The sequence below is a fragment of the Archocentrus centrarchus genome, chromosome 22, assembly GCF_007364275.1.
Source record: "Archocentrus centrarchus isolate MPI-CPG fArcCen1 chromosome 22, fArcCen1, whole genome shotgun sequence".
Classification (NCBI taxonomy): Eukaryota; Metazoa; Chordata; class Actinopteri; order Cichliformes; family Cichlidae; genus Archocentrus; species Archocentrus centrarchus.
In genome coordinates, this window is record NC_044367.1 from 2,016,219 (window position 1) to 2,042,930 (window position 26,712).

At 41.4% G+C, this 26,712-nt stretch overlaps 1 protein-coding gene across 2 annotated transcripts; it reads left to right on the forward strand.

The window, feature by feature from the left end:
- rab11fip5a (RAB11 family interacting protein 5a (class I)) lies at positions 1 to 26,592 on the forward strand. Of its 2 annotated transcripts, XM_030719472.1 has the most exons (6): positions 2 to 599; positions 14,351 to 14,862; positions 15,537 to 16,134; positions 18,507 to 20,969; positions 22,446 to 22,590; positions 24,092 to 26,592. In XM_030719472.1, the coding sequence occupies exons 1-6, from the start codon at positions 223 to 225 to the stop codon at positions 24,347 to 24,349; spliced, it is 4,353 nt and encodes a 1,450-aa protein (XP_030575332.1). In that variant the 5' UTR covers positions 2 to 222; the 3' UTR covers positions 24,350 to 26,592. The 2 variants fall into 2 exon arrangements, with proteins under 2 accessions (XP_030575333.1, XP_030575332.1); XM_030719473.1 differs by lacking the exon at positions 18,507 to 20,969 and having other exon boundaries at positions 1 to 599.
- The last annotated feature ends 120 nt before the right edge of the window (positions 26,593 to 26,712 follow it).

Here is a 26,712-nt window from a genome sequence, read left to right on the forward strand (position 1 = left end):
AGAGCAGACTGCCGAAACGCAGGAGCAGTTAGGGCACAAAACCGGCAACCACGGGAACTTTGCAGAGACGCCAGACGGCCATAATGCGGCACCGCCCGCCGACCCCGGAGCTGATGTGACTGTGCACAACCAGAACCGGGAGGAAGCGGCGGACACCACCACCTCCTCTCTCTCGGTGTGCGCAGCCGGTCGGTTTGTCGGTCTGTCTGTCTGGGGAGGGACATGTCCTCGCTAAACGTACAGGAGGACCACAAATGGGTACCGACACACGTTCAGGTGACGGTTCTGAGAGGCAGGGGCTTACGGGGCAAGGGCAAGCACGGAACCAGCGATGTGTACACCATCATCCAGCTCGGGAAAGAGAAATACTCGACCGGCGTGGCGGAGAAGACCACCGAGCCGGAGTGGAAGGAGGAGTGCTCGTTCGAGCTGCTGCCCGGTGTGCTGGAGAACGGCGGGCAGAGCGGATACCCGGCTGGAAGCAACGAGCTAATCCTGACGGTGATGCACAGGGCGCTCATTGGGCTGGACGTGTTTCTCGGACAGGCTGTGATCCCGCTAGATAAAGTCTTTCTCGAGAGTAGATACGTGAAAAACGAGTAAGTTCAACTGTCTATGCTTGTAGTAGTTGTGTGTGTGTGTGTGTGTGTGTGCGTGTGTGCGTGTGTGTGTTTGTTTTCAGTACGAAAACCTGCTACAATGTTGCGAAATACTGCGTGAATATGCTTCTTTCTGTTTTCCCATGTACACTGAAGCAGCCAGGGAGTTTCTCTTTTCCAGTCCGCGTTTGTCCTGTTTCACTCGCGACACAGTTTGTTGTGAGACACAAACACAGCTGTCAAATCTCTGGTGCTGCATCAGGGCCCTGCAGACACACCCTCCCTCCTCCCACAGATACACCAAACTAACTCTGAGCACAGTCGCACCTCTCGCTGAGCCTCAAGGCTCCCCTACAACTTCTGGAAACCTCACCTCCTCCACAGTGTTTACATCAGATGTTTGTGGTGGCTTCTTAAAAATGTTGTTTCCCCGTGGCTGTGGCATGGCGTATAGGGGGGGGGGTGGTGGGGATTAATGCTTGTCCCAAATCCAGGGATTAACCAACAGTTTCATGATCCCAAAGCTTCAAGGTATTTTTAGCATAACATGTTGTGTCACAAAAGCCCCACCCTCCACAGCAGGAAGCCTAGTGATAAATCTTTGGAGGAGTCTTATTTATGATCCTACACTTTACTTTTGTTTATTTTCATGGTCAGAGAAGACGGCATTTATTGCATCTTTCTAACCATGGATACAATAACTTTTTTTGTGATAACACCTTTCAGCACCTCAAGAGAATAATCCTAAATGTATTTGGATTGAGGTTGAGCAATGATGACGTATAGCACTTAGAGAGAGAAATGATGGGGTTTGCACTGTTAGCTCAAAGGCAGTGGCAGCAAACCTTTTCTTTAAGTTCTCCAGCTACTGTTCCAAAATTTGCTGAACTTCACTTTTACTTCTCATCAACCCAACCAGGACCTCATTTTTGCTCAGGTCCAAACATCAAATCTGACAGTAGCAGTAAGTGCTGCTCAGAGCTGGTACATGATCTTGCCCCTATCATGCTGACACCCCACTGAGAGATGGGATATTTTGTCATGTGGGTAAACAAAATGTCTCTTCGTTCTCTTTAGCTTCTGTTTAATGTAAAGCAGTTTTATAGAACTGACTACCACCTGACCTGACTGTGCTTTCACTCAAATGGAGCCATGAATCTGAGACTAAAGGCGAACGAGTCCCCTCCCGTCGGCCCTGTTGGAGCTGGTCACTTGAAGGTTAGAGGCAGCCTGTGATGATGATGATGTGTCAGCAGTTTGGTGCTGTGGTACATTCAGTGTCTTCACGTGGTATTCGGTGAATGTTCACTGGTCGTTAGCAGGCAGCACCTGTCACGGCCAATGCAGGTTAACCTCTTGCTACTCACAACAAAAATGTGTAGTTGGATGAAGAGCATCCAACGACACAGTTTGGAGGAACTGCTCCTTTTATGCTACTTAATGCAGGTGGTAACGTAAGATGTTGAGGCATAAGTCTGTTAATATATTTTTATTGTTGTCAGTTGCAATAATGCCAGAACCTACTGTATCTCTCAGTGCTTTCAGAGCTCTCAGATCCAATCCTCTTCTTTACCAATGAAGCGAGAAGTTGTAAAAGATACTGGCCATTAAAGGGTAAAGGTTATTCTCTTTCTGAGATAAGTACTGTGTGCTTGCTACATTAGTTTTCTGCATATTAATGTGTTTTCTGCCAAACTTACTGAATTTTTCAAGGGCATCAGTGTTTAAAGTTTGATTCAAACTAATGCTTACACAAGAGCTTTGTCTAACATTTTAGCCAAATATCATCAAATCAACTACTGATTAGCTAACTAAAGATTCTAATACAGTACTGTGCAAAAGTCTTGAGCTACCCCTTATTTATAAAAAGGGAGATCGGTGCAGCTATTTTGAAATGTGCAAACACAGATGCAGAAAGTGTATATAAGGCAAACAGAGGGTTTGTACGATGCTAACGAACTTGAAAGTCAATATTTGGAATGATGATCTTTATTCTTCACAGTCTGAACTCTCTGAGGCAGCTTTCTTGTCATTTCTTTAAGCAGTCTTCAGGAATATTTCTCCAGGCTTCTTGAAGGACATTCAAAGCTCTTCTCTGTCGAGATGATCCTACACTGCTTCAGCAATGTTGAGGTCCGGGCTTTGGGGAGGCTGATCCATGACTGATAGTGTTTCATTGTGTTTTTCTACCCAGGTATGCTTTTACTGCATTGGCACTGTGTTTGGGATCATTGCCATGCTGAAAAATGAAAGTGTTGCCAATCAGATGTTTTACGAATGGTGGATCAAAATCAGATGGTACTTTTCTCTGTTAATAATTCCATCAATGTTGACAAGATCTCCAGCACCACTGGCTGAAATGCAGCTCCAAACATGACAGAGCCTCCACCGTGTTTTACAGATGGCTGTAGAAACTCACTGTTGTACCTCTGCCCTGACTTCCTCATACACGTTAATGATGATTTGAATCAGAAATGTCAAATTTGAATTCATCACTTCATCAGCCACGGATTTTTCACTCCCTCCAGTTCCTGTATAATTTGGTACTGTTCCTTTTCCCTTATAATGGCTTCTTGACAGCCACCCTTCCACTGAGGCCTTTAGGCTTTGGTGAACTGGCTCAACTGAAGAACAGATACTGCTCGTGTGCTGTAGATATTTCTTTAAGGCTTACTGCTTCTTCTTTTCTCAACATTTTTTAAGGACACACTGCCCACCACGCTGAGATAAGTTTTCAGCTAATAGGTCTTTGGGAATCACTTTGTTGGTGCAAGAATACTATTTTATATCTGTCAAACTGTTATCTTTGGCATTTTTTGTAGCTGTACAGTACTGTACACACCACTGTGGTCCATACCAGTGATCATAACTAATGATCAACTTCAGCAGAAGTCAGTGGCTGACTCTTAACATACCTCACTCAATAATTGTCGGGACCTTGTTTTGGAGAATTTTTTTCTCATCAGTTTGATAATTTTATGTAACTTTACTTGTTGAAAAGAAACAACTGATGCGATAAAACATAGAGTTCAGTCATATTGGCTCAGCTCCCGAGTCAGGTATTGAGATTTGAATCCCGCCTTGAGTGGTGATACAGATTTAGGCGACCGTACATTTGAGAAATGTTAAAACAAAAAGCACGACCATGACCGAAAGTCCGGTATAATTTCTCTTCAGTCAGCATTTATTATCGTAGACTAATAATGGCTCCTCAGGCTTGCTGTTTGTTTTGGTTGAGCTTTATTTGGATGATGATCAAACCTAGAAGGAAACAAATGATGGCAGAAAGATCTGATAATAAAAGCATACTGAAAGTACAATTAATTAACTGCCTACGTGAGGGTGGATGGAGAACCAATTCATTAACTCAATGCAAATGACGCAAGAGTAAATGTGACTTTCCTTTTAGACTGACATGAAATTTGACATGTGAAAAGACAGAATAATGCACTGAGTGGAGTTGCTCAGTGACCGCAGTGTCATAGTTGTCTTAGTAGAGCTTAAGGAGCGAGGTGAGCGTCTTTCTAATATTTATAAAGCCCTTTGGAGGAGGTGGAAGCTTCACAGTGATATAGAGCTCCATGCCGTATATTTCTGCTACCTTTCTTCTGACTTTTATTGTCTGTGAGATTCATCATTTTCCATACAGTGTACTTCTGAATCAGCATGTTCCAGTCAGTCAGTGGAAATGAGGAATGAGCTTTAAATTTGGATGTAGTTATATTGGACACCATGAGTTAATTCTGCACATTTGACTCGACTTGTGAACTTTGGCACAATCAATAAATGACTTGCAATTTAACTACTGACTCAGGACTTCACTTTGAGCTGAGCCTTTTGACTTAAGGGGAGTGTTAGCCTTTTTAAAACCAGTAATAGAAGAGCAGAAGTGTTAGGAATGAATTTAACCGTGTGTTTATCGTTAACATCGATATGTCTGATTTACTGTTTACCTAGACGAGACACAATTGTTACTTCAAGGTCAAGGAACGAGCCATTAAACAAATTAGCTACATCATTCCTTATAAAGGTCAGAAAAGCTGCATTCGATGCTTCATTCTGCTGTGTGGATTTTGAAGTTTATAAGTTTTTACCTAGTCAATTAAATTACCAGGAATGGCTCGCGCAATGCTGCAGTACAAGTGCTATAGTATATTATTGTATGAAACTCATGAGGATGCTGCTAGGTATTGCTAGCTTAACAAATTAACCTCAGTGATCAAAACCTAATGTTTGGTGGTGTAAATTTATTATATGAATTATTCTATTTAAAAAAGGATTAAATTTATTGAAGTGAACAAAATGACACATTTAGGACTAAAAGCACAGTGTTGAGTACTTTTTCCTAATTCAAGACACCGGTATTGGTAATACATTTTTTTTACAATCGGATTTGCTTTATTTATTTTAATATGCTATGTTATTTGAAAATGTTGGAGTTTGGACCAAAAAAAGGTGAAAAAAAAAATATGGTCCTGAAAACTGAAATCATTAATCTATAGTGAAAATAAAATTGTTGCTTACAGTAAAAACTGAGTCAGTTCCAAACACTTAATAAATAGTCTGGGCTCTCTAACATTTTTAGAGAAGTACTGCATAACTCTGTAAGAATATTCAAGGACACAGTTCATATTCACAGTTAGCAATGAAATAAATTAGAAAAACATATTTAACATATTCCTTTGTCAGTAATTTCTTTATGAGACAAAGACAGAGCTGGAGCTTCCCTCAAAAGAGGGGCCACCATATATTTGCATGTTGAATTACTGGTGCAGAGCAGATTACTGGAATGGTGGGCGTTGGGTGAATTCCCCTACTGGGTCTGTCAGGAGGAAGCTGCAGAAACCCTGCCAGAGCAGCCTACATAGCAAGGAACCCATGTTTCTAACACAAAATTCATTTTTTTTGGGGGGGGGGGTTTGCTAAATAATCAATCCTCAGTTTTCCTTTGTAATCAAGTTTCTTCCCAAGGGGATAATTTTACATTTCAGCTCTTTTTTTTTTTTTTGCTTCAGGGCAGTGAGTCTTTACTGGTTGACTGTTTGTTGTTGCGCTCATATCATATATTTAGAGTTGGTGCTTTACTACTTCTTCTCTCTGTCTCAGTCCCCCAGTCCTGTTGTATATCTGTAGGAAGAAAATCTGTGATGCTGTTTCAGGCCTGAGAGCTGAACATCTATCTGCTGAGTGAGGCAGGAAGACAGTGTGTACATTTATTTGTGTGTGTGTGTGTGTGTGTCAGAGAGAGAGAGAGAGAGAGAGAGGTAGAAAGATGTACATCCAGAAAAATCCTGACAGACTTTTTGTAGCTGCAGGCGTGACCTGACATGTCATCCTAGATAATATAAATGTAGCATGGCTTTCTGAAAACATTTTCCATAGTTATTTTTCAGATAATCCTCTGTAAAGATGATCCAGATAGCAGGGTATGCAGCAGCCCACGTTTAACTGGTCGTTGGAGGGTTATATTCCTGAGTCACGTAGAGGCAGCGTGACTGCGTCACAAATATCTCATCAGACCATCTGGTTTTATTCTAGAAATCCATAAAGTAAAGAGGAGGAGACGTACAAAGAGGATCGCTGCTGTTAGCAGGCCACAATTGCTTGATGAGGTAGACATGCTTCCAAATCTAGGTCAGCTAATGTGGCAGCCTGACCTTTCTTGGTTTTCTTCCTGTATGTATGTCTAGCTTGGCAGCTAACTAGCACGCTAATATAAAATCACTGTAAAGTGATGCTAGGCTAGCTATTGTCCAGTATTAGCAATGTGCCCACAAGCTGCTGATAACCTGACATATTATGTAATATGGTAGTTAATAATAGAGGCAGAGGGTACCTGCCTGTCTAATGCTTACTTTTCATCAAAGTTGAGTATGATCCCACAGCCTCCTATTTTGCTGTTTCATATATCCTACTTTAAAACCAGAAAAGCCAACATTCTTGTTAAATTTGGGATCATGAGGAATCCCTTAAGTTTACTGGGCTGTATGTAAACATACATACAGCCCAGTATAAACAATCCCTTGATTTTTATTTTATTTTTTTGTGATGAAGGTAATAAGCCTTGATGTGATAAAACTAAGGTCATTTAAGGCCTTAGATAATGTAAGTTAATCTGTAATGAATACCACTTGCTTTCTTGTTGAGTGTCACCGTTGAATTAAGCAGTCACATCAGCAGAGAAATCAAGTTGATAGGGAAAAGTTGTACCAAGTCTTTCAGTGTGTTCCCCAGTCCTGAAAGCCTTAGCACTTTAGCCTCATTTTCTTCTCATTAGTTTCTCACTTATTTACTACTTAAGCTATTTATCAGTGGTTGTTGTACATAAATCTCTGCAAACTGGCAGACTCCAGCTAGACAAAGGTAGCAAGAACCTTGTATCCTTTGCACTGTGAGTTCTTGGACTTCTCACAACATGGCCTTGCATATTAGAACCTCAGTCAGCCAGATCAAACTTGAAAACTGATTACAGTGTGTTATTTGCTGTAGTCTCAGAATGTAGTAACATTATCTGCACTTGTATTCTGTAACCTGCATTTGCTTTTCTTTGTCGTTTGTATTTTTTTAATATGCTGGGGCATATCTGTCTAATCCCTTATTAGAATTTGCCTGCTTTGGTTGGCAAATTTCTAGTTTTTTATATTTCAGGTTTGTTTATCACTTATTGATCCGTGATGCGTATCTGTGGATATGTGGTTTTTAAAGTATTAGGAGCAAAGTTGGTGGGTAGGTTTTGCTCATAGCATCCAGATGTGGAATGTGGTCTGGATCTTGCAGCCTGTCTGCTTCTTCTGCTGATGAAGCAGGTATCTAGGCCGTATTACCGGTGTTACCCATAGTACTCCTGAAGGGGTTGTTGGCCTAATTAATTTGGGAAAGTGTCATGGGAAGTGTCCAGTTGGTAACACAAATGAACAACACTACTTACCCCCCTTTTTTTTTAATGCATACCGACATATTGAGGCGATGGTCTGCTGTCATTGTTGAGGGTCTTTGTGTAATCGTTGATGGCTGTATTTTTTTTGCACTATGTCCTGCACTTTTGGTTGTAATTGTTCATGGTTTGTGACCTTTCTGCTCAATTTCTTTTCATCATTTTGGATAAATGGTTGACCAATCAAAGCTTTGCAATACATAGGATTATGTATGGCAGTCATCGTTCTGCGTATAATATAAGTTGGTATCAGAAATGAACTAATCTACTATTTTGTTATTTTTGTTTCCATCAGAAAATCCACATCGACACCAGAACTGAGCCTTGATGAAGATTTATCACCGAGTATAATTAAAAGGACAACCCTGTGTTTTTGCATTATGTTTGTAATGCCGCAGTTTGCAGTGTGTTGCAGGGTTTGGTCAACTGGCAGTTTGTTTTAAAAATACTTTGGACTCTCATCTGCTGAAGTCGTTAGCGTGAGCACAGCCTTCTAGAGCTGCTAGAAAAGCTGTTAGCCTCATTTCTAAATCTGACAGTGTTAGAGAGGTGACAGAGGTTTCTTCACTTGCCTGTGTTTTCTGAAGTTGTAGTGCAAGATGCGCCCTGCACTCATGCCCATGGAGAGTACTTCGAGCCCCACTGAAACCGAAACCCTCCGATGCCTCTGCTAGATAAGCGATACAACCTTAAACATACAACCTTAAATCATGTGCTGCTAAGTTTCACAGCTTGTACGCCATTGGCATTGGTTTCATTTCACTCCTGTGTCTGGCCCTGATTCCATAGAGGCTCACAGAGCCCCATAGAGCCTGAGTACATACTGGATAAAATGGTTTGACAGCCTACTTGTGCTGTAATTTCAGCCCTCGTCTGCCCTGAAGTGTGGTTTCTAGGGATTAACATATAGCCTGTAAGTTGAAGCCTGCAATAAGACAGCAACTTCAGAAAGAGAACATCTTCCTGTCTGCTGTGTGGTGGATCAGGGAGATGAGGTGATGGTATCATGCTGGGATGGGGCGGAGTGTTGTGATTTCCTGTTTTTCCAAGATGGGGAAGCAGATACTTTGTTACGCTCTGCAGCTCTGGAATGGCATTTTTTTTTTTTTAACGAGAATAAAAACTTGTGTAAACTGAAACAAGTTCCAAAAACAGGCAGAACATTTGGGTCCAAAAATAGCTGTTGTCTTCATTAGTTTTTCACTTGATGCTTAGAAGCAAAAATGCTTCAGCACGAAGGCCTTAGCGATCTGTACAGTTTCTGTGTGGGATGATGCTTTTGGGAAACTGGCTCCTCTTCAGTAATAGGCTGTGCTCTGCTGGAGTATGTGGGCTACAAAATGTAGGCTGCTGCTTTTGTCTGTGTTGCAGTTTCTGTATTTAGGCCTCTTGTGTGTTTACTTGTATTCATATTTATTCTTGTTAGGCCTAGTCATGCATTACGCAAGAACAGGTGCACGTACAATAGGCCTTAAACTATTCTGCAACTTCCTCTGAAGCAGAAATAGTTTGTGTCAGAAGAGGCCAGTTTCTCACTCTCATTATTTTTATATGACCACTTATAAATGTGTTTTTGAGAAGGCAAAGGCACAAGGGCAGGCTCAGAGAAAGGCATATACATATACTAATGAATTATAATCCCAGCAGTGCGATGTGATAATGGTAGTAGTAAAGCTTTTGCTTGTAGGTATCCCTGAGAAAACCTTACATAGCTCCCCGGTCCTGTGTTTGGAATGTGAACCCCACCTTGGCTAATGTGCCAGGAGGAGGACTGATACTATTGTTGGCACATCGATGTGAAATTCAAATCCACACCTAACAGGCATTTGAGGTAGCAGCACTGGTATATAATATTACTGACAGGAGAAAAGGCCCACACAAAAATCTGTGCTGGCTTGAATCTCTCACAACATTAAAAAAAAAGAGAAAAGACAAGTTCAGAGCTGAGGAATTTACTTTGTTGACACGTAGCTCCATAATCCCTTAACAGGATTTGACTTAATGAAATGCGCCAATGTAAATACCTTATCAGGATTAGAATAATTCAGCCTCATACTCATCATTCAGCAAATATAGAGACATGATACCCAGGCTAATAGGCTGTGTGTGCTTGCTTCATTGGAGTGTTGCTCCCTCCTACGTCTTTTCACGTGTGTGAATGATATCTGGTTCAGTTAATGAAAACAACGTGCTCACGTGGCAGATTTCCATTGTTGCCTACTTTGTGCGAGGTGTGATGGTTGTTGTGAAAAACATTCCCGTCCACTGAGCTCCACCTGCTCATTAGTTGCGACGCTCCGAGTTGTGCTTTTAGGAGCTGGTTTATCAATTGTTTTCAGGGACATTCTTCTTGGGTGTTACCGTGTTTTCAGGGCTGAACTTGAGGTCAGTGGCAGGATGATGATGATTATGTAACAGGCTGTGCAGTCAGTTATGTGGCTTGTGTTATTTCTTCGCTGCAGCCTACAATTACGCCAGTGTTGTTGCTAGAACGAACTTTCCTGTCTCTTTTCCTCTGTAATCAAACGGAAGATGGTTTGAACCAAACTGGAATTATGACTCGTTTTAGATGATTGTATGTTGGCTTTATTTTATCAGCCTGACAGTCCTGCTCCACAGTCACCAGGACATCAACTTTTTCTCAAACACAGAATAGTTTAGATTTTTTTATCATATTTGTGGCCTGGTATTGTAGGAATGCCAGTGGGGCAACGCCTCTTAACTCTGAATTCTGAATATCTGCTTTTTTTTCACTGTGGTGTTTCAATTTTTCAACATTTTGATCTAAAACTGACTCCTGGTATATTTTGTGCTCTGGGTTGATGGATCTTTGCAAGCTGATGGGCTAATTTGGATCATATGCGTATGTTCAGCTAATAGGCTAAGCATTTGTTCTTTATTAGCTTGTTAAGTAATGATAACGACCCAGTTTCCAGGTTAAAAGGTTAACTTTTTGCAGTGCTATGCACCTTGCTCTTTGAATAAAGAACCCCCCCCGGGGTGGAGTCATGTTAACAATCCATTAAGCTTTGTGTTACATCCACCGAGGTCTTCAAGGTCAACTTAATGATTTATTGGTCAAAAATTAACAATAAACTTTATAACTCATAAACTATGATTCTTTCAACTGTGGTGTGCGTTGTCTAATGGATGGATGGATGGATGTCACACTTGACCTATGACCTCTTCTTCAAGGTCAAAAAACTATGATTAAATTTCTACGGTCTTTGTATTGACAGCTTTTAGGAAATGATACTGCTGTATGGGGATTCTAAATATCACATAATAGTCTGCATCCACCTCACTTTTATATTTCATATCTGCTTTCCTTTAAGTTGACCCCAAAATATGTTCTGTCTTTAAAGAAAGTTTTGTCAAGAGAAAGATAATGAGCTGCCGTTAGTTAGAAATATACTGTAGTATATTATATAATAAGCTCAAGTTATTCATGCCCAGTTATTTACAGAACAGTGCTAATTATCCATCACCTGCTCCTACATAATGTCTTTGTAATCAAGGTAAACATCTGTTATGCTGCCATTATTGGATTTTTACAGAAATGCAAAGTATGTTTCAAAACAGCAAAGAAAACTAAATGAATGTATACTTAATAAAATTAGATACAGTTCAGAGAGTGAGCTGCCTGAGATCTGAGTGCTTCTCTTGTTGTGGATGGAGTCGTCTCAGACGTTTTGTCCATGCTTTCTGCATTGCATTCATCTCTGCTGAGCAGGACCTTAGTGACAGCTCTGTAGTGATAAACATGTAATGAAGTGCCACGAGGTAGCATATCATTATACGTCAGCTAGCCCAACTTAACTAACCATCCAAATGTCACTGAGATTTAGTTTTCCTTCACCAGGTGTGCCCAGACTTATAGCAGTGCCTGATGGACCACTGCCTGCATGTTAACCTTTATTGCAACATAATCGAGAGAGGGGAGAACAGTCACAGTGATTATTTAATTGGAGCTGAAAGAATTTGGACAGCTTTTTACTTTTAATAGTGTCCAAGTGCTTGTTTGCATTTGGAAACTGATAGACCATTTGGAACCTGAATTTTCTAATGTTTGTATTTAAGTTATAAATTCAGTGATTTAATCTTTATTTAAAAAAAAAAAACAATACTTAGGAAGGTTTAAAAAAAATAAGGCATGTTTGTTTGCTATCAAATAATAACTGGAACATTAGCATGTATGTAGCAAACATGTAGTTTTGCTAATAGGTTTAACTTCCAATACTTTACATACGTGTGTTCTAATGTAATCAGGTCTTAACTGTAATTTAGATTTCTTCTTATTTCATATTATCTTATTTCAGTTTATCTCTATCATAACATTAAAGCTTAAACTTTAAACTTCAGTTTGACTATTTTGTGGAGATACTTCAAAAATAAAGCTGCCTGGCTTTCATAAAAATAATTTTACCAAGCTTTAAAATATTTAGGTCTACACAATATCAGCATGACAGCATGCTAAACCAGAGACGAGGCGCTCAAAGAATCCTGAAAGTCTAAGGGAGAATTCTGCAGCACCAAAGATGATGGTTTAATTTCCAGTGTGACAAAAATCTTTTAAATCTTTATATCGTGTTTGACTGAATTCTATACATGCACGTTTTTATATACTTTTGCAGGGTTCTAGCCAGTGGTTGATCTCCCGGTGCTGTGTCTGTCTGAGAATGCCAGCAGTTCACTATCGCTATCACCACGATTAGCTAGTGGGCGCGGATATTAGCACTAGCAAGCGGTCGTCCAATAGCCAGCCGTCCGATCCTTTGATACCACCGGACTATGAATTTTTTTTTTCTTGCCCGAACCCTGTATTGATCATTGAAATTCAAGTTACTTTAAAGAATGCTTCAAAATAACTTCCTAAATAAGTAGCTGGAAGTGTTTCAAGATGGCTGCCAAGTGACAAGACTTGCTTCTATAAGGACTTTGGCTAAAGCACACTGTTGGCTTCACCCTCTACCCTCCCACCATTTCTGCACTAGTCTATAATTGGGTCAATGAAATTTACTGTTGCTTTACAGAAATGCAAACAAGCTGAAAAGCTTCCCATGATTGTTGAAACAATCTTTTACACTGTGGTAAGAAAACAGAGGATAAGTGGAATACATAAAGAAGGTTGGCTTTGTAAATACATAATATGAATTCAGATGATCTGTTTTTATTAAAATCACATAATGATTGACACACAGAGGTTACCACACAAATTGAATTCAACAAACAATTTTAGCAAATAGTTGCCTGATGTACTGTAACATGGTCCACAATGTGACAAACAACAAGTTTATTTTCAATTTTCCAGTGTCTGCATTGTGACACGTTGTGTTCATTTTCAACTGCAGTGTTTCTGCAGAGTCATAGTGTAAGCTTAGAGAAAAAAGGAAGGGCTCCTGTGAGGGGTGGTAAATAAAAAGCATTTGGGTTTCTAAGATAGCGAGTGTGTGAGGTTCCTTTCTCCCACACGAGTGGGGTAGTCCCCGTTCTCTTTCATGCAGGAGCTTTCATGTTTTGCCTTTGATACTTAAAGCTCTGTTGTAACTTTCTTCAGTTGCACGTTTGAGTTTCCAGAGCATGACATTTAGATTTTCTTGTTGGCTCAACAGAACAGAACATTGTAGTCGTTCACGAAGCAACCGAGTTCTTTACTTTCCAAAGAAAGTATTTCTGTGGAGCCCCTCCAAACCTAATGCTTGAATATGGATATTCTGTTTAACCTGGAATTCATGGTTGAATATGAAATTTGGCCACCTCTGTACCCCTCAGCATCAAAATGCTTATATGAACAAAGAGGCGATGTGGTCGAGGTGTGAGGTGATGATAGTGTGACCGCCCAGTAGCAGAGGAAGTGAAAAATCTATAAGCAGATACTGGTTTCAGGCCTGTCTTCCTGACAGAGTTGACAACTTCCCGTTGGCAGCTTAAACACGCTAACTGGGGAATTTTTCTCACCCATATTTTTTTTTAAAAACCAGTCACTGCAGATCAAATGAGACTTTCCTATGAGTCACGGTGTGGCACCGTTCCACACGGGCGCACCGCACTTCTAAGAACTGCGTCTCATTGGGCAGTTTTGTGCTCAGTCCTTCGTGTATTTGTGGGGCGCTGACTGTTGAATCAGAAGTGAACGTTGTTTTACTTCATTGTTCTTGCTTACCGGGTCTAATAACAAAAACAAGGGGCCTCCCCGGGGTATTGTGTTATGTCAGGACACACAGCTGTGTGTATTAGTAGGTCACAGACACTCACACACCCTGTTACCCTGTGCAAAGACAGATTAGCCCCATTCATGATAACAATACAGTCATTCACATTACTTCATGGCTTCACGTTAGTGCTGATTAATTGATGATGTGATTTGTCACGAAAGCAGTTTAACTCTGTACATAAGGGGGAAAAGTATGGCTATTATTTCCAGCTGTTTTATATTTCTTGATCAGTTTTATGCTGAAAAACTAAAAATGAAACCCCAAAACATTTCAGCTCTCTCTTTGACAAAATTTGCACTAGAAGATTTAGTAAACTTTTGCCTTAAAGTTTTAATGCACACTGGCCTGTTTTTTAATATGATGCATGATGCATCATCTCAGGCACTTGTTCCTTTTTTTTTTTTCCCCCTTTCTTTTTGATCAGTCATTTACCAAACTTGTGAGAAAAAGGGGAAGGGGGAAAATAGCATTTGTAAGCCTTTAAGATGATATAAACTAGAGAAAAGCAGCACAGAATATGCAGTAGCACTACTTGTTTTTACTACAGAATGGTAAACTCAGTGTGTATGTTAATCATGCTAACAGATTCATTTCTGTTGCAGGTGGTACAGGCTCAACTCTAAGACGGGGAAGAAGGAGAAGGAACGGGGAGACATTCAAGTCACCATCCAGTTCACCCGGGACAACCTGACAGCTAGCATGTACGACCTTGTCATCAAAGATAAGGGCGCCTCCACCTTCAGCAAGTTGAAGGAGCGCATGAAAGGGAAGAGGAGATCCAGCGACGAGGACTCGTCTTCGGCCGTCCTGCCCAGTGGGTATGGCTCTTTGTACCGGATGCGCCAAAGACTGCCTAGTGATGGAGGTGGAGAGGAGGATTATGAGGACGATGAAGGGGGCGAGGTCCGAAGGAGCAAGATGAGAACCTTCTTCTTAAGGGGAAAGTTGCGAAAATCGTCCGACACTCGGTCCAGCACTTCTCTGGGCTCGGAGAGCAGCGAGTCATCGTCACGGGGTGGGAGCCTCAGTCCCACGGCTGGTATCAGTGTGGTGGTCTCTGATCTCTCCAACTCACCCAGTAACAGCAGCAACCTGACAGCAGATAACAGCCCAGGTGAGCATGAAATCCCAGGTTTGTTGTACGAAAGTGAAATATTCTTCACTAAGGCAGATGTAGTCAGTTTATTTCTGCTTCACAGTCGTTCATCATTGTGCAGGTTGTACAACAACTAATCAGATCAAATGATTATAGTTAGTTTAAGTTATGAGCACAAGCAAATTGGGGTTTATTTAGCAATAAATAATAATGGCTGGAACAGGGATTTGTTAGCTATTGTGTTTTAATTAAAGGGGAAAAAAACAGAGGTCCATGGGCTTACCAAGAGTTCTCTCCATCATTTGAGGGTTTTCATATCATACATATCACTTTATTCTTTACAGTATAAGTTTGTCCATCTGTCCACCTGTAACAGAAAAATCCTGATGTAATCATCAATATAATAACAATTTTCCATTTTTAAAGTAAAAATAGAAAGAAAGAAAGAAAGAAAGAAAGCTGTACGACAAAGATTTCTCATTATACCAGAAAAGATTCACAGGTAAACTTCCATTCATTCTTACACCTATGTCCACCAGAAACACTGATCAGTTCTGTTGTGAAGGATGTCAATAAAATGTCAGCAAGGCTTTATCAGCTGAATAAGCTGATGGCAGTTTAATTGAGCAAAGTTACATGTTTCCCTCTCTCCTCAATTTCCTTTCATTTCCTCCTCTTGCCATGATTTGCAGAGCACACAGCAAACACGTCACCCAAGTCTTCGTCTCTCAAATGTGAGTTTGGCGATGAGGCCGGTGAGATCACCATCGCAGTGCCTCAGCCCACTGTTTGTGTCAACGGAAGCCATTCTTACAATGTGCAGCCCCAGGCCCCAGGCTCAGGAAAACCTGCAGGTTCTTTAGGCCTGGGACTGCTGCAGAAGTCTTTGCCTCTCTCCGTGTCTCTACAGAACCTCAGTCAGCATGCCTCCACAGACCTCCTTAAAGGTGGTGTTGGAGATGGGCGCCGCTGGTCTTTTGACAAGCCGGACGAAGAGGAAAAAGCCGCCATAGTGGCGGCTCTGGAGAAAAGTGGCCCAATGCTGGGCGAAAAAGAGGAACAGTTGGGACAGGCTGCTCTGACAGAAGCTGCGTCGTGGTCCTCTACTTCCACGGTGGAGGGGGAGATCCAGGGGAAAAAGCAGAGGAGGAACTTTTTCTCTCATGGGAGGAGTGATTACATGGTGAAGGGACAGAGTCAGTCCAAGGATGAGTGCGAGCGGGCCCCTGCTGCAGCTGACGAGAAGCAAAGGGGATGGTTTGGATCAAAGGATTTGCACAGCAAACCCAGGTGAGATGCACACTGTGATCATAGAGAAGACGCTTGACACATATCAGACGGCTGATGAATTCAACTTTGGCACAAATATAATTTGAATGAAGGTCAAAAGCAACCAAAAAAAGTGCCCGCTGAGAGTTTGTACCTGCACGCTTAGATATCCGGTATCATAGATTGAGGTGTGTAATTGCATGTGACCCGTATACCTTTATCTTATTTTGGCAAACATAAGGGCATCAAAGAATGTTTTTGATGTGTAAGTTGATATTTTGGCAGCAGAGCAGAAACGTGTGTTTGATTCACAGTTTATTTGGATTTTACTGCTGCAGAAAGTGACATAAATGAACTAATAAAAAAAAAAAAAAACTGGTCTAGTGTTACTAGGTAAAGGTCTTAACTGTGCATTTTAATTCAAAAGATCATTAAATTAAATAATTAAAATCTTTCAGTGCCTGTATTTAAAAAGAAAAAAAGATGTGTGTATATTGTACTTGATATTCAGTCTACTCTAGTGCTCCAAGTCTCGTTAGCTTTTATTTTATTTTTCATCTCTACACAAACAGGTGTTGGCTATCGATGGATAACAGTTCATCCATCTGTACTCCTCTCCTAGCATCTCTAGAGCAGGTTGCCAGATACAGCCAGTGAGCACAGGTGTTCAGCACAGGCATGGAAGTACCACTAGACATGGCAACCAAACTGTAACAGTTAAAGCCGCCCGGTGGCTGCTGCCAAACAAATAATTTAAAAAAAACTGAAAAAAATTCAGTTTAGTAAATATTAAAAAACACATTCTTGAGCTTTTGGCAATCAGAGGCTAGCAGTTAAACAGGTCTCCTCCTGGCTGTAGATTAGCACTCTATTTAGTTGGGAGCTCCTCATTTGGCATGACATTACATGATACCTGCTGCTTACCAGCATTTGCTTAAACCGATGACGCTCACATTGCAGTAAAAGCTTGAATTATACCCATTCAAAGAGGATTAAATGATGGTGTAGATGTTTACTTCCTGTGTACCAGCATCCCAGCTAAAAGTTGCTTCCAGCTTTGCACATATCCCTCCTGGTTTCAGTCTCTGGTTACAGCAGGTATCTGCAATGCAGATGGAGGAGGGGAGCTGCTCTTGTGAAATTAGCTCTGTCAACTTTAAGCCCTGTGCACGCTGTGATACGGTTCAGTAATAATGTTCATTTCATTGGAAAGATGATGATGTGAGCTGGAAAAATCATTGTTCTGTTACAGGTTGTGAGTGTGCGTAAGGGTATCGGTGTGAGTTTCGTGTGTGTGGACAGGGGGAAAGCGGGGGAAGAAAACCCCATCATATTTTATATCCACTTCTAACACAAGCACATACTTAAGTGGGTAATTTATTTTGGGGGTGTCACCTGCTTTACTGTACTTTCCTCTGTACTGCTCTCTGCAGCAAATTGTAGTAAATATATTATTAATCTTGAATTCAGGTCTCCAAAAAAAAAGCATTTAACTGCAAATTATGATTTTTATTTTTAATCAGTTTACTTAACCAAGGCAAAAAAATGAAGTCGGTGTCATAATATTTTCATGTACTGAGTGTAAACAAAGTATTGGCTTGGTAAGCACCTGCTCGTAGAAGTAGGGGTCAGCTATTCTGGACCATAGTACACACAGTGCCTTTCTGCTGGCTGTGTAACTATGCATTTTCATAGCCTACACACCCACATGCTTTTAGATACTTGTGTTGAGAAAGGTGCCAAACTGGCACAGGTAGCGTGGAGTAATCACCACACCCAGCTGCATCAACTTTTCTTGCAGAGTGTTTTGGAAGACATGTAAACATGTATGGGTGATGTCAACAATTAAAATATAATATCTATTTATAATTTATAGAAATTCTCTCTGTGCTGTTGCTTTGATTAAAGCACACCGGTGTCTAAAAATCTTACATACTAAACAGAACGCCTTTTAAATTTGTGCTAATCAACATTTTTGTATGTAGAGGATAATAACAGCAGCTGGACTTTCCTACTATGATGCTCTGAATCTTTTAAATGCTATTATGAGCTGTAGAGGTTGAGCTTATCAAACTCTGTGTTCACAGTGATATGTTAACTACGCAGTCTCTCACAGTGGTAAATACTATTTTTAAACTCAGTCATGTCACATATCAACCAACTTTTTGATACGCTTCAAATTGTGTGTGCGCACACTCGGCGGCTCCAATTTATAAAATTAATTTATTGTGGTTTTAAGGACTAAACGAGGCTGCACCTTTTTTATTGAGATTCAAATAGTGCAAGAAGAGCTTTAAGATGTGATTTGAGACAGAAAAGCCTTCTTCAGGCTGTAGTTATTCTGTGTGAACAATCCTAACTAATCAAGAGGACTGTGTGCCTTCCTTTCACAGCCTGGTGGTCTCACCTAAATTAGAGCCCAGCACTGACCCCCACCCACCACCTCTTCCACCTAGTCACCGCCCTTCGGGCCCCCCTGTTGATCCTACCTCTGTGGTTTCAACACTGCACCATACTAACCCCTTCATCCACTCACAGACCTCACCACCTCCTATATCCCCCTGCAACCCTTTCTTCTCTCTAATCCAACGCAATCCTTTCTATGAAGACATGCTAACCACTCAGCAACTTAAACCATCACTGCCTCCTCTACCCTATCTTTCCAGTTCCCGGCCCCCTATAGCTCAGCTCTTTACACAGCCGAGTAACTCTAACTCTGTCTTGACCTACGGCAACTCGGCTGCAGGGGACTCCATCACTGCTGCTGATGCAAACACCAAAGAGGTCACCGAAGCTGGGACAAGACCACTTTTTCCAACACCTATTGAAGGGAATACGCTATTACTCAAGAAGTCATCCAATCCATTTATGTCTGTTAGCAGAGTGGAACCAGATTCAGAGTGGGACGAATCCTTTGAAGCGTTTGCAGCTGGCAGGCTGCAGTCTCCTGACGATCTCACTACAGACTGCAAAACACAGCAAAAGCCACCCAGCGATCATCTACTAGAACACTGTAATAATAAAGCCATAATAGCTGCTGGTCAAAACACAAATGTGACTGCTGCACTACATCATCAACTTGCCAGCCAAGTGATCAACACTAACACACATTACCTTAACACTTTTCCACAATTCCTTGAAACAATCCCAGAACACAGAAGCTTCGAGCATGACGATGTAACTTTAAACAATTCCACTAACGCTCCAAAACTTGACACTGAAATGAATCAAGACACCAGCGCTACCAGTGACTTACCTGACACGAACATGCATCGAGCTCCTTGTCAAACCCCATCTGTACAACTCACCAGCAGTTCTCCAGACCCTAGTTCTTCAGGTCTCGGCAGTTCAGCAGAAGAGGATTTCCTCTCGTGTGTCTCCTCTTATTCTGATAAATTCTCTGCATCCTCGTCTGAAGACGCTGAAAGCAACATCTTTGGCTTTGTAAAAACCTCTGAGTCAGCTGAGGTAAAAAGTAAAATGCCCTCAGAATCTGAGGATGACATTGCTGACAGGTCAAATGATCTATCTTTAACTGATGTTCAGCAAACTGTTATTGATTATGGGGATGGTGATAGTGAAAAGGTAGATTTGAGTGCTTCACAGGGGTCTTTGGCGCAGCAGTCCACAGTATTTGCTCAACCGCTTCCATCGATCACAAAGGAGACGGGAGCTGATGGCACAGACGCTCAAACGCTTAACATTTCTAATATTGTGTACCCTGATCTGTTGCCGAAACTCTCTGAACCACAACCAAAGTCTGTCATCTTTTCACAGTCTGACAATGAAGAGGAAGAAAAAAGTGTAGCTGGATTAAAGGTCTCTATAAGGGATTTTTCTAAAGATTTAAATGATGGCTTTGAAGATGATCGTACAGATGTGAGAAATCCTGCCACTCCAGATAAAGAAGAAACCTTCACACTACCATCATTACACATCATAAGCTCTTCCCCTGATGTCAAGCAGGCTACACTGGATGAACCCTTTGGGAGTGAAAATTTAGGAGGGCAGGATGCTAGCCTCCATTCTCATGTGCCATTTAGCAGTTTTGGGGATTTACTCAACATCAGTCACGTCACGAACAGTCCTAGCCAAGACTTTGATGAGGCTCAGTTGCACAGGCAGATATCGGATCACAGCTCCAGCAGCTTTTTCCAAAGTCTCAATGTCAGTACCGACTCACAGGCTTACCAAACCTGTGCATCTCACTCTTCCTCCAAATGTTCCAGCATCTCTGAGCCAAATGAGACGATGCAGGATATTAAAACAACTCCTGATGCTGCTTTGGGCTTAGATTCCACAAATGCATCCAAGTCATCTAATGGAGACATCAGCCAAACTGACAAATCTGAAGAATCCCTCCATGGGGCTCAGGACAAGAAGACAACTCTTGAGCCAAGCTTCACAATGGGAGATGACTTACAAGCATTTCCTGCAGCACAGACAGACTTTTTCATGAGCTGCAATCTGAAGAGGGCTGCTGAGGTCTTAGGCGACGCGTCCTCAACATGCTCTGCTGCACAGACTGCTACACTACACCGCTCTCAGTCTGAGGGCACACTGGCACCTGCCTTCGATGAACTCCTCCTACCCTCTTTTGGTAGTGATCCTGGTGCGATACAGGGCTCCACCTCGTCTCAGCCAGGCCCTGACCTTCCCTCTCTGATTTCTTTTGCTCCTTCTCTTGCTCCTGAAAATAGTTGCTCCCCTATAGCGCTTTCTACCTTCCCTCCCTTTGCCAATGCTTCAGCAAGGGTGACACCCAGTGCAGCGCAAGTCACCGTGCCAAAGCCAGTGCCAATGCCAGTGCAGCAGGAGCCAGAGCAGCAGCAGCAGGCAGCCAATCAGCAGAACAGGTGAGGTTGCACATGCTCAGTGCGTAGTGAAGAGGTGAAGATGTAGGACTTTTATCCTACTTGCAGAAATTTCTATCCTGTCATCTCTTCAGTCTCCTTCTGGTGCTCTGCTTCCGCCTGCTTTTCTTCTGTGCCAAATCTCAGGGGGTATCATCTTTGTGGTGTGATCTTCCCATTTTTGTCACTTTGTTGAAACACACACAAGCATCACTGGTGTTAACGGAACTCTTCTGCAGGTGTCTTTCGTGTGTCCTGGCTGTGGTAACGGGAGAGGAAACAAAGCCTCAGGCCAATTAGCAGTTATTATTTTGCCCTGATTCCTACCACACACTTCTTTCCTTCAAACACACATGCACACATATCTCCATTTTCCCCACAGGGCCAGCTAATGTTCTCACACAGCCACATTCATTTGCCAAAATCTCAACCAGAAAACAGGCTTCTTTTCATGAGACAAAATAGGTGTTGTTTTATCACTGGTAGCATTTCCTTTTCACCTCCGGGTAATAACATATTTAACACAATTCTACATGATTGGTTGCACCAGCGCATGTAATTAAGTCTCTCAGTTTTAAGATCTTTTCAATTTTCACCATTGTTTCTTTAAATGAGGCATCTTACACCTGTCTAACCTCCTCTGGTCTTAATCACTTAAAGCAAGGAGTCCTTAAACATCTGGTGTCACCCTGGAGGTCCACAGGCCAATCTGTTATGTTGAGCATAATGGTTTAACCTGCAGTACCTGGGCTAAAGAAAGATTTGTTACTGATTGGGAGTATAAATGAAAGTCGTTGCAGTAAGTCTTCTCTGATTTCCTATGTGAATGTAGGTCACTGATATAGAAAAATCTCTTTCCTGTGTTGTTGTAGAGTTTCTGAAGATCCTTCAAGCTGATCTGAATAGAGAGCTAGCTTGTGGTTGGTTGTTAGCTTGCATCTAAATTATTGTAACGAAGCGGTGAGACAGTGGTGATATAAAATCATTCCGTGTGGAATCAAATCGAAACCTTTTCTTTCTCTCTGTTCTTTACAAAGTAAGGTTGTGTTGTTTGTGATTTTCAGAATAAAGCATCGCTTTTAAATTATTGCCCTGGTAAAAGGCAGTAACGTCAGCCTGCAGCTCATTATGGCCTCACTTTGGCCAGTACGAGTCATTTTTTACCCACATACCAATTTGGTTTCTTGGGTTTCAATTCAGTAAACTAAAGTCCTCTTCATCAGTTGAATTGTCTATCATCATTTCATGTGCAGAAATAGCCACGATGCACATTGTGGAACAGAGTTGGCTGTTTTTTAGTCACAGATGTCCGAGAATTGTGGACCTCCAGCTTGGCAACTGGATTTTTCACCTGATATCACCCGAAAGAACTTCATATAAACTGTAAACTTGACTTGACTTGTAAGAGTTGGAGAGAGGTGTTGTATCAAGTGTGGCTGTGTGACTGTGTATATTGTGTGTATCTCTTGTCACATCCAGCCCCCATCCAGTGAAACCCCTGCCCACTGCCATGCCGACTGAGGAGAAGCGGTCAGTGCTGGCCACAGGCCTGGAGAAGCTTAAGTCCACCATCCAACATGGAAGGAGCAGCCAGCTCGCAGAGCAGGAGACAGAAAGGAAGAAGGTACAGTGTTTTTAAAAACAAACAACAACAACAAAAACAATTGGATAAATAAAGCAAATTTAAACAAACTAGTAACATAATAAAAAATAGTCCAGCTTAAGAATAGCAATTGCACTTTTCAGTTACAGAAGCCTGTTTGGAGCTTTGAACTCTCCCAGGGAGGCAAAAGCATTCAGCTTTAGTGTGCTCTGAAGGAGGAAAAAGAACATGCGGGAACAATGAGATCGTGCAACCTCAGCTCCACAGCTGGTGGATGACCACGGTGCAAAATAAGAGAATGCATTTCTACCAAGTTCAGAAAGACAAATCCTGGATCCCCTGAGGAGGAGCTGTCTAGAAGAGTGAAGATCATATCAGTTGTTTGTGTTAAGAAATTAGAGAGAGATGGAAGGGGAGTTTACCCTTTTGATTTGTTAATATGAGTATACCAGTGAAGTTGTCAAGATCACAAAGTACACAGGGATGTGTACTGGACAGTGAATTTGAAATGAAGTAAAAGACTGTGATACAGGGAGTCCAGAGCAAATAAAATCACCATAATTGAGAACTTTTAATAAGGGAGCCTGTCCAAGTGTTTTTCTAACTGCTAAATGAAGACAGGCCCTATTCTGATAATAAAAGTCTAACCTTCAAATTTTTCTTCTAAGTACTTCTAAGTATCACCCACCCAGATATACATGTACTGTATTTGTAGGATGATTCCTTATCCAGTAAGTCTTATCCTATGGTATGAATACCAACATTATTTGAGATCTGGGAGTATCCATCAGTCTATCCATCCACTGGGGCCTACCTCAGCTGTCAAAGGGCAAGAGGCGGGGTACACCCTGGACAGGTCGCCAGTCTATCAAAGGGTTAACGCACAGGAAAAAGAACCTTTCACATTTACAGGCAATTTAAAATCACCAGTTAATCTAACCTGGATGGCTTTGGACTGTGAGAGAAAGCCCGAGGAAAATAAACATGTGGGAACAATGAGAACATGCAGCTTTAACACAGAAGGGCCCCAACCAGCTAGTGGATTCAAACCAAAGACCTTCTTGCTGTGAGGCGATAGTCCTAGTCACTGCATCACTGTGCTACTGTCAAGATCTGGGATTGAGTTCTGAAAACAACATCAATTTGGTTTTCTTAGTATAAAGAACAAACTTTAGGCCATGCAGTAATGCCTGCAGCTTTTCAGAGGCAATCTGGAGCTCATAAATGGCCTGACTCAGAGAAGAGCCAACTGAGTACAGTATCGTATCATCTGCGTAAAGGTGCACTTTAAACATAAACACAGTCTTCCCAATATTATTTATAAAAATAGAAAATAAAATGGGGCCTAAAATTGAACCTTGAGGGACTCCTTTTGATACTCTAGTATCAAGCTTTATAAACACACTGGATCTGCAAGGTAACTCCTGAACGTCATTGGCAACGAATGCATTGAAAAGATATGGGCTGTACCTGTTCATCCATTCATCTTTCTTATTATCCTTCTGTTTTTGTTTGTCTTCAGTCACTGACAGAAGGAGCGGGGTCATACTACCATCTGACCCACAGTGAACTGGTCAACCTGCTGGTGCAACGTGAGGCACAGCTGGAGAGGCAGAAGGCGGAGTTTGAGCGTCAGAAACTTTTGCTGGCCAAGCGGGAGATGGAGCTGAAGAAACTGAAGCCGCAGGTCAGAGATTTGGAGGACTACATTGACACACTGCTGGTGCGCATCATGGAGCAGAAGCCCACCCTCCTGCAAGTGCGCTCCAAGTTCAAGTGATGAAGTCTGCGGTTCACGTCGCATCTGTTCACTCTAACCTCCACAACAGCTCTTTAGTCTTTTCACTGCTATGCTGTCCTTTTTGATACAAATATTTAGGCACTGAGAGATGTCGAGGCGACATTTTCCAGCCGGCATGCTTTACTGTATGGAAACATGTCCTTGGTGAAAGGTTTAGTCTGAGTGGTTTTATGAATGTAGTGCGCGTCCTCAGGTTGTTTTCAGGTTAACAAAGCCAGTTGGTGGGTTAAAAACCCAGATGCTTCCATTTTGGGATCCTGATTGTAGAAACAATGAATTTTCCTTCTCACCTCACCTATCACTTCTATCACCTTATCACAAAAGAGAGAAAATTGTAGGATTTTAATCCATAATGATGTTTATCCAACTAAATCCTCACTCAAGATGAAACAACACCAACACTTCTCCATAAGTGTTGCAGCTTTGTAGCTAGAGCAGAGCAGGCAACCTGAAGAGCCATATTGGTGGTTTTGCGTGATTTAGTCCATTAGTTGTAATTGGTTTTTTTTAGCTTCAGTTAATTTTTGGTGTTGCATGAAAATCAAAGTGATGTGAAGCTTCTCCAGACGGGATCGATCAGGGTGAGCATTTTGTTGTCTTGGCACATCTCAGCAACATAGACAATAGCAGCTGATTAACAGAAAATCTCACCAGTTTATGAAGTGAAATGAGATGTTTTCAAATCCCTTATTGTTTTCAGTTGCTAGTTCAAAAGCCAAATTATATTCCATTTAATGTAAATGACCTAAAGAGATTACAAATCCTGACATTTGAGGGAGGTGTCTGTGAGGACAGAAATGTAGCATCCTTGCCTAAACTAAACAGAGTGTTTCCTGTAGTGTGAACGCATTTCCTGTTGTGTATGAAAAAGTGCGACATCGGACAATCCCCTAAACTAAGTTCTCAGACTTTGTCTGGAGTTCATGTGTAAAAATTGCGACGGTTTATGTTGGATTTGGCTTTTTGAGCACCGCGTACAGACTCCAAATGAAGCCCCGCCAACCCCTGCTGCAGCACACAATGGCAACACATCACTAACAAATAACAAAGGCAACAAAACATTTCCTCCAATAGAGGTAAAGTTTCAAGTCTCTACAAGTTGAGCCTTGACTGAAGTGATCTCAGAACTTTGGCTATCTGAAAGGAAGGAAGAAATCTTTCAATATGCTTTGGAAAAATGTTAGAAATCATGCAAAGTGAGCTGAAGTCTAGTTCATGATTAAAATGTGCAAAACCACTGATATGTTTCTTTTGGTATGGCTCTCTGCGACGTTTGATTAGTGCCACTTTTTCCAGATGGTTTGTTTGTGTGTGTGTGTGTGTGTGTGTGTGTGTGTGTGTGGTTTTGGATTAAGACTCTACAAATGTTCCTGATAAGTACTGAGTGCTCTGACTTGTTTTTGAAACTACAAACCAAATGAGCAGATTTCAGCCTTTGTCACGTGCACATTACTGGGAACTGATTGTAGCCTCTGAATGTTCAAAAGTGTTCTTAGCCAGCAAGTGAATGGTTTGTTTTTATTTGTTTATTTGCTTGTTGCCTCCTCTTCTTTCTTTTTTTTTTTTTTTCTTCTTTTTGTTCTTTGGGCATGTCTTGAAATTACCCAAAATGCTCAGCCACATAAGCTAAAAGTTTTTCCTTTTTTTTTTTTTTGTATGGGTCATGGTGTTATCAGGTGAAGACAGTATCACTCAGTATCCAGTCAGTATCAGGATCAGCCATCCCAGCTATTTGATCTCATGCTTCTGCCTTCCCACATGTGCGTTCTCGACACCACGTTAAGAAGATGCCTGCGACATGCTGGTACTTGACTTCCCTCCCTCAGTGTCTGGGTGTCACATCTGCTTCTGCTCAAGCACGCATATCGCTACAGCTTTCAGGTGTTACAAAGGGATATATACCGCGTTCTACAGCATATATGCCGTATTGAAATGCCAAATGCTGCCTTATTTTTGTTTTTGTTTTGATGTTCATTACGAATCTAGAACTTGGTTTTAACTTGTCGGGGCTCGAGGCGGGTTTTGATAGAAAAGCCATCTGTTCACTGATAGTTTTTTTTTTTTTTTTTTTTTTTTACTCTTCTAATGCTTTGTTATGATATTGTTTAGGTCACTGCACAAAAAATATACTGTATGCATAACAATAGAAACAGTGAGTAGAAACAGTAATTTTCCTGTGAAATGCCAAAAAATATAATGTATAGAAAAAAAAAAAAAAAAAAGCAAAGCCTTGAATCTATGGAGCAGAGTGATACACCATAAAGTATTCTGATATGATGCCACTTTTAACAGCATTTGTGGATGTTCTTGCACTACTTAACTGTCAGAATAAAACTGTACCT